Source organism: Lathyrus oleraceus, chromosome 7, assembly GCF_024323335.1.
Source record: "Lathyrus oleraceus cultivar Zhongwan6 chromosome 7, CAAS_Psat_ZW6_1.0, whole genome shotgun sequence".
Taxonomy (NCBI): Eukaryota; Viridiplantae; Streptophyta; class Magnoliopsida; order Fabales; family Fabaceae; genus Lathyrus; species Lathyrus oleraceus.
Window position 1 is genome coordinate 533,572,691 of NC_066585.1, and position 8,902 is coordinate 533,581,592.

An 8,902-nucleotide genomic window follows, 5' to 3' on the forward strand; every position below is an offset into this window, starting at 1 on the left:
CCTTTCTTCCCAATTTTCATCTTTTATATTCTTCTTTAAATTATCAATTGTGCAGTAAAGTTCTCCATTGATTTTAGTGAATTTCCAACATCTAGTATCTAGAGCACTGGATGAGCAATTCAGGGGAAGCAAAACACGATGGTGTTGAATCATCTGAAGGTTCAGAATTATGAGAGTTGGTGTAAATAGATGAATGTTGTTTTCTATTGTCAAGATCTTTGGGATCTTGTGAAGGAGTGAGTGATGTCGCTCGAAGAAACCACAACAGATGAAGAAAAGGCCACATATAAAGAATTGAAGAAGAAAGATTATAAAGATCTTTTTATAATTCATCAATACGTTGATCCAGATAATTTTGAAAATGTCATTGATGTAGAATCGTCGAAAGAAGCATGGGAAATTCTTGAGAAGTTGTTTGGTGGCCCAGAAAAGGTGAAAGAGGTGAGGTTACAAACTCACATAAGAACGTATGAATTGATTCAGATGGAGAATAATGAAAGCATATTTGACTTTTTCACTAGGGTTACGAAACTGGTGAATCAAATCAAGGTATATGGAGAAATGTTGACATCAAGATTAGTTATTACAAAGATCTTGAGGTCATTTGCTCCAAAGTTTGACCAAGTGGTTGTAGACATAGAAGAGTCAATTTTTTTTTCAACATTGACAAAGGAGGAGCTTCAAGGGACACTTGAATATCATGAACAAAGAATGATAGAAAGAGTTGGAAGCAAGTCAAAAAGTGATATGGCTTTGCAGGCGCAATCAACAAGAGAAAAGAAAGGTAAATGGAAGTGGTTAGATAACAAAGGTAGATGAGGCTACACCAATTTGACTGGTCGAAATCAGCAAGAAGGTGGCTGGTCGAATCAGAGAAGACCCTCGTGCCAAAGTAACCAAAGAGGCGGTGTTGTTGGTAGAGGAAGAGGTGGTGGTAGAAAACCTGACAAAAATCATATTTAGTGTTTCAATTGTCAGAAGTATGGTCACTACTCTTGTAATTATCCTGAAAAACAAAAGAATCAAGAATATGATGCAAACTTTGCAAAGTATGAAGAAGAAGATATGTTGTTAATGGTTACAACAAGAGATGAAGAAAGATTCCAAGACCAATGGTACTTGGACTCAGGATGCTCATCACACATGACTGGTAGGAAATATTGGTTTGTCAATATAAAACCCTCAATAAGAACATGGTAAAATTTTCAAATGAAAATACTCTGGAAGCGGAAGGTATTGGTGATGTTCTGATTATGAGAAAAGATGGAAAAAGGTCAGTAATTTCCAATGTGTTGTACATACCATGCATAAAAAGTATTTTTCTCAGCATATGGAAGTTGGTCTAAAAGAACTAGAAAATGTCGATCGAAGACAAGATGATGAGAGTTTTCGACTCAGGTGGAAGGTTAATCTCAAAGGCTCTAATGTCTCAGAATAGAACCTTCAGGATTAAACTTAATATGATGGAGTACAAATGCCTTGCAACTGCACCTAGCAGGGATGAAAGGATATGACACCATAGACTTGGCCATCTTAATTTCAAATACATAAGAGATCTGAAAAGAAGAAATATGGTTTTAGGGTTACCAGAAATCTACATTCCAACTGAAGTGTGTGAGAAACGTGTGCATGCGAAGCATCACAAGAACGACTTCAGCAAGGATGCATGAAGCAAGTCGAAGGCAATTCTTGAAATCATATACTCTGATGTATGTGGCCCTATCCAGGTGGATTCGGTTGAAGATAACAAATACTTTGTCACATTCATAGATGATTTCAGTTGAAAATCACAGACTTACCTAATCAAGAAGAAAAGTGAAGTGATCGAGGTATTTTCCAAGTTTAAATCAATGGTCGAAAGGAAAAGTGGTCGAAAGCTCGAGTTTATGTGGATTGATGATGGTGGAGAATATGTATCGAAAGACTTCTACATGTTATGTGAGAAAGAAGGGATTATGAATGAGATGGTGCTACCCCACACTCCACAACAAAATGGAAATGCAGAAAGCAAGAATAGAACCATCATAAATATGGTGATAAATATGTTGAAAGACAAGCATCTACCCAAAGAGTTATAGGGATAAGTTATGTCGATTGTAATATATATTTTGAAGAGATGTTCGACGAAAAGGCTAGAAAGAATTCCTCCAGAAGAATGTTAGTTTGATGTCAATCCTAGCTTGAGACATCTGAAAGTATTTGGATTCATATCACATAGACATGTGTCTGATCAGTTGAGAAGAAAACTTGAAGACAAGTCGAGTCAGATGATCCTAATAAGATATCATTCTACTGGAGGTTACAAGTTGTTTGACCCAGTGAATAAGTAAGTAGTGGTCAATAGTGACATGATCATAAATGAGCTTAAGGAATGAGATTGGACTGAAAAACTCAAGAAAGATTCAGTGAGAATCTTATCTGAAGAACCAACAAGTGAAGTCGAAAGAGAAGTTCGAAAAGAAGAAGTTAGATGACAAACAAGCACAAACAAACCTCAAAGGAGAATACAAATTTCTGCAAGATTGCAAGAATGTGTGATCACATCAGATGATGTGGTTGATAGTGAAGGTGAGTTGGTGCAATATGCTTTCTAGGCAGATGTCAAACCAGTCGATGCGGCTAAGGCATTGAAGGATTCGAAGTGAATGAAAGCAATGAACGAGAATCTGAAGTCCATCGAAGTTAACAACACTCAGTCACTTATTGAATTGCCTCAAGGCAAGAAGGAAAACGATGTGAAGTGGGTATACATGGTGAGTTTGAACCCCAAAGGAGAAGTAATTCGACACAAGGCAAGACTTGTGGCGAAAGGATTTCTCCATAAGGAAGGAATCGACTTCGACGAAGTTTTTGCGCATGTTGCTAGTATTGAAACAATCAGGTTGGTTGTTGGTCTAACAAACATGAACAACTGACACATATGGCAGATGGATGTGAAATATGAATTTCTGAACGGCCCCTTAGATGAAGAAGTTTATGTTGCACAACCAACTAGGTTTGTTAAGCAAGACGAAGAAAATAAGGTATACAGGCTGCATAAAGCCATGTATGAACTTAAGCAAGCTCTAAGAGCTTGGAATAAGAAGATAGATAGTTTTCTAAGGGAGAAGGAATTTGTGAAGTGCACAACTGAGCATGAAGTATATGTAAGAAGAAGCAATAATCAATTGCTTATACTATGTCTCTATGTCGATGACCTGTTAATAACAGGAAGTTGCAAGAAGGAGATTGAAGACTTCAAACATGACCTAAGTGAGGAGTTTGAAATGTCAGACTTGGGAAATCTCTCATAATTCCTTGGTATTGAATTCTACAAGAGTGGTAGAGGATTAATGATGCACCAAAGAAGATATGCGGGCGAAATACTCAAGAGATTTGAGATGCAAGATTGCAACCCAACTTCGACTCCAACTGAGTCCATATTGCAATTGTCGAAAGACACATATAAAGATGATGTCGATCCAACATAGTACAAAAGACTCATTGAATCACTTTGATACTTTTGCCACACAAGGTCTAATATAGTATACGATGTAGGTATGATTAACAGATTCATCCAGAAGTAAAAAATATCACACCTAACAACGACGAAAAGGATATATTAAAATATCTGAAAGGGGATATAAATATAATCTAACTTAAATTGATAATTTAATAAAATCTAACTTAAATTGATAATTCAATAAAATCTAACTTAAATTCTAAATAAATCATCAACTTAAAAAAACTCATAAATGATAAATAAGGATAGAATGGAGTAAATATTTACACGCGCCTCTATTTTAGAAAAATAGCACCCATTATACCCATAAAAAATTGAAAAAAAAATCCAAAAAAAAAAAATTAGTAACACTCCAATAAACATGATCAAACCCATGAGTAAAAATGAAAAAAAAAACAAAGTACTTGATTTGCAATGCTAGCTGTTGAAGAATTAATGAGTTAAAGATGAAATTAGGAAATTGGAACGAAATTCGTAAAAAGAATAGTAGTATAAAATATGGAAAGAAAAAGCTTGTGATACAAGTAATAGTAATGTGGTGAAAATGGTCAACAAGAAGAATAAATGTGGCAGATGCATTGGTCATCGTGACGATACAAAGACGCAACAATGGGAACGCTATACAGACAGACAAGAGGGAACAAAGTTTCCGCGTAGACAGATCAGAATAACAATGGAAACCACTGTGAACTGAAGACTGTATTGAGTGTCATAACAATAAGAAAAACAAAACACGATACAATAAAATAAGGGGATGGAATTTTATAATTAAATAATAATTTCGTGACAATTAATTTTAAAAAAGAGTATCATCCTCGTGTCGGATATGAATTTGAATTTATTTTATTTTATTTTATATTTAATATGTGTAATTTATATTATAAGATTGTTCACTATATATAAACATATTTGTAACTATATTGTTATTTAAAGAAAGTTGATTTAATTGGTAAAAAATTATTGTATTTATTAAAAAATTATGAGGTAATTTCTACTGTAAAATAATATGTAAATATCCATATAGTCATATTTTGCATCTCCTGGCTTTAAGATATAAACCCAACTCGTCTAAATAATACTAGTAATTTGACTTGAATAATTTTACAAAACTAGATGGAGGTAATGATTGTTGACCCCTTATAAACATGATTTCCATCATATTTTTCCAACCTAAGACTCTTAACATAGAATAAATGTCAAATCATTATTAAAAAGGTGGAGTAATTTTTCCTTAAAGATCTTCAACATCATTTCATATATAAAAAGTAAAACTCCTTTTAAACTCAATTAAAAACAAAATTATTAAAGATTAAAATAAATGATTAAACTAATTTAATTTTTTTGTTGTTTTAAAAATATTTGTTAAAATAAGGGAAAATATATATTTTGAGATTGTGAAAACTAAAAAGTCGGTTAGGAAATCGTCAAAAGGCGTAAAACCTTCTAGGATGAGTTTGACATAAGTGACTTCCAAAGGAGGGAGATAGCCGTCGAAAATCAACAAAAGGAGATAAATGCGTCAGAATCAGCGAGACGACAGTTGAAGTGGTACGATAGTGGTCCAAAGAGCGAGGACAACAAAGAACAAAATCAGGCTTTGGGCCGCGATCGACATGGTTGTAGTCAATCGAACGATGGAGCTCTAGTGGCTGCGATCGGGAGTGGCGATAGTGCTCGACAGATCGGTCTACGCCAACTCGGGTTTCCAAACATCGTGTCTTCTTTTCCCAGTTCGCGTGTTTTGAACTTCTTTGTTTCGGTCTGTGGGCATGTTCGTTAATAGGTTGTATTTTGGATTTTGTTATAAATATGTTGGACTTCACACGCTATAAATATGTATCTCGCATTTTTGGGATCAAGTAGCCTAGTGATTGAAATTTCACCATTAAAAAGGGAATAAATAGGATTTCGTCTTGAGTTCAAACATGTGCCCATGCTACAACCTTTATTGTTTTAATATGGCATATCTCTTGAATTCTTAACTTTAAAACATTAAGAACTTCACATATGAAGATAAAGAGAAAAATTATGAATTCTCAGTAAACTTAGAGAGATATGAGTTAAAGTTCCTTGGAGTTATTGAAATTTAAGAAACTTTTGAAGATATTTAACGAGATTGGAAAACACTTTCGAACAACTTGTGTTTATTTGGTTCAGATATTGAGAGTTAGAGAGATTGAGAAATACTTGTATATAAATAGGGTTTTATTTTTAGAAATTCAAAAGTCTTTTTTTACCACCAGCATCTGATCCACTGGACAAGCTAATCTGGTTCGGGGGGCCAGTTCTGACATCAAGTGGTTCTAGTCCCCTCTCGATTGCAGTTGAGGGGATTGAATCGTGGTCCTCCATATCAAGTCCAACGCCAATCACCACTTGATCAACTAACGATTGGTGGATCAAAAGTCTTTTCTTATAACTATTTTTAGAATTATAGTGAATCAGAGAGCTACCCTATTCTCAGTAGTTGATTGTGTGTTCGAACAAAGTAAACAAATTATTGTGTTCTTGTCTTTTATCTTCTTTTGCTTTATTATGGTTTTGCATTGAATTTGTTTTAGATCATTTGTTTTAATTGTCATTGTTATTTATTCTCACACGTTGAATTTTGAATTATTCTATGAATTTTTAACAACAAAAATATATAATTTATTTTCTAAATTATACTTACTTTTCATTAATTTTGTTTTGAAATTTATTTCATTGAATAGTATTTTAAGAATAGTAGCAATATAGTTAAATATGTTGCACTTAATTAAATTTTGTATATATTTTGGTCACCAAATATAACTATTTTTCTTTATCTTTGAGCTTGAATGAATATTATATATTACTTATTCTTAAAAAAAATCTAAAGAGAATAACCGTACTATACATCTAGAAACTATAGATACAGAAAAGAGTGTCCTTCCTAGCAAAGCAAATCTCTCTTTTTCCTTCTCACAAGCCATTCACATCATGTGTTCACACCACTCACATATAAATTCTTTCTTTTACTTTTCTCTTTCATATCCATCAAAACAACAACAAACCCATCTTCATTTTTCATTGTAATCAGAGACAAATCACCTTTCTTTTTCTTTCTTTCTTTCTATAACTTCAAAACTTTATCAACAACAACACTTTCTTTTTCTCATTCAATTTCAATGGAAGGACATCAATTCCATCCCAAAAACCAAAGACAACAACAACAACAAAATCCTCATCTTCTTCAGAATATCAATAACACTGCTAACGTTTTTGATGTTTCTGATAGGTTTCCTCAATGGAGCATCCAAGAAACCAAAGAGTTTCTTATGATAAGAGCACAGCTAGATCAAACTTTCATGGAGACTAAAAGGAATAAACAGTTGTGGGAAGTTATTTCTAACCATATGAAGGATAAGGGTTACCATAGAAGTGCAGAACAGTGCAAGTGCAAGTGGAAAAACCTTGTTACTCGCTATAAGGTATGCTCCTTTGTAACACAGATAAAACATGCTGTCCTGTCTGAAACTGAAACTGACATCAATATTTATGATTAATCTTTTAAAACTATTACCAGTGTTAATGTTCGGTGTTATGTCTCTAGTGTCCGTGCTTGGTATATTTTATTGTATATATTAGTAGATCTCGGTTTTAAATTGTGAATGCGGTTGCAGGGATGTGAAACAATGGAGACAGAAATGTTGAAACAGCAATTTCCATTTTACAATGAACTTCAAGCAATTTTCACAGCAAGAATGCAGAGAATGCTATGGGCTGAAGCCGGAGACGGATCGAAGAAGATCAAGCCGACGCAAGTTTCAACCGACGAGGAAGAAGACGATGGCAATGAAGAAAGTGAAGAAATATCTCAAAAGGGTAGTACTAGAAGCAGAAAGAAGAAGAAAGCCAAGATAGTTAGCGAAAGCGGTAACGATAGCCGCATCAGTTTCTACCAGAATTTGAAGGAGATTTTGGATGAGTTCATGAGGCAACAACTTCAAGTTGAAGCACAATGGATGGAAGCATTTGAAGCTAGAGAGAATGAGAGGAGGTTGAGGGAGATGGAATGGAGACAACAAATGGAAATGTTGGAGAATGAGAGATTGTTGATGGAACAAAGATGGAGAGAAAGGGAAGAACAAAGGAGGATTAGAGAAGAAGCTAGGGCTGAAAAGAGGGATGCATTAATCATAGCTTTGTTAAATAAATTAGAAAGAGAATAGAGAGTTAGAGTTAAGATTTTGATTATCAAGATTTCAGTTTTGTATGTTTAGAACATAGCTAATATTTTATTGATTGCAAAAGCTTAAAGGTAGATTTTGTAGTTGCATTTTATAATTTAAAATCTTTGATATGTATAGTGTTTAGTCATATGGTAGTAATCAAGATCTAACAATTTTATCAATGTCTTAAAGGCTGGCAAGCGCCGTGATTAATTGATTTAATCAGTTTAAGAAAAAAATTAAAAGCAAATATAAAATATAAAATATAAAAAATAGAGGCGTTACACAATACTTGGATTTATATATTAGAATTGATGAAGAATTCGATTTCCTTCATGCAAATGTTTCTTTTACAGGTATGACGAATATAGTGACATTACGAAGGTTAGTCAGGGTATCTTGACTGTGATGAGAGCAAGAAGGATTGCATGTAACTTCTACTTAGTGTTAGAGAACACTGTTATAGGTGATGTTGTATTAATTGAGTTTGATAATGATGCAATCAAATTCTGGCATATGCATCTGAGTCATCTTAGTGAGTGTGGAATGATGGAACTTCATAAAAGAAATTTATTGAAGAATGTTTGTAGTTGTAAGATGGATTTGTGCAAGTTTGCGTACTTGAGAAACAATGTCGTGTTCGGTTAAAGATCACCTACAACAGAGGTTTTTGTGCATTATGATGTGCATAATGAAGATGTGCATTATGATGTGTGTAGGGCTTGCCAAAGAGGTTTTTGTGGTTGGATCCATGCATTTTGTGACTTTCACATATGATTTTTATCGTAAGATTTGGTTGTATTTTTTTAAGCACAAATCTGAATTCTTGACCAAATTCAAGTTGTCGGAGACAAAATAGAGAATCAAACAGGTAGAAAAATCAAGTATTTGCGTTTAGATACTGGGAGAGAGTATACTTATTCAAATTTCAAAAGGTTCTGCGAAGAACACAATATTCAAAGGAACTTCTCAGTTCGTAAAATACCATAACAAAATGGTGTGTCATGGAGGATTAATAGGTCTCTAAGTGAAAGGGCATAATGTATCTTGTTAAATGTTGGACTATCAAAAGGTTTGGGGCAGAGGTAGTTAGCAGGGCATGATGTCTTATTAATTGGACACCATGGGCTACATTGGAGGGGGAATGTTGCAGAGGAGGTATGGACATGTAACCCTATCGATCTTGACAATTTAAAGACTTTTAGGTGTC

At 34.0% G+C, this 8,902-nt stretch overlaps 1 protein-coding gene across 1 annotated transcript; it reads left to right on the plus strand.

Moving 5' to 3' along the window:
• The first annotated feature begins 6,424 nt into the window (after positions 1 to 6,424).
• Positions 6,425 to 7,784, plus strand: LOC127107276 (trihelix transcription factor GT-3b). Its single transcript, XM_051044571.1, has 2 exons — positions 6,425 to 6,951; positions 7,144 to 7,784. The coding sequence occupies exons 1-2, from the start codon at positions 6,649 to 6,651 to the stop codon at positions 7,690 to 7,692; spliced, it is 852 nt and encodes a 283-aa protein (XP_050900528.1). The 5' UTR covers positions 6,425 to 6,648; the 3' UTR covers positions 7,693 to 7,784.
• Positions 7,785 to 8,902: the final 1,118 nt, after the last annotated feature.

Bases quoted from the DNA above. Each gene is read 5' to 3' on its own strand.
- LOC127107276 (XM_051044571.1), top strand. From the start codon at position 6,649: ATGGAAGGACATCAATTCCATCCCAAAAACCAAAGACAACAACAACAA. The intron at 6,952-7,143 runs GTATGCTCCTTT...ATGCGGTTGCAG, and splicing joins ACCTTGTTACTCGCTATAAG to GGATGTGAAACAATGGAGAC.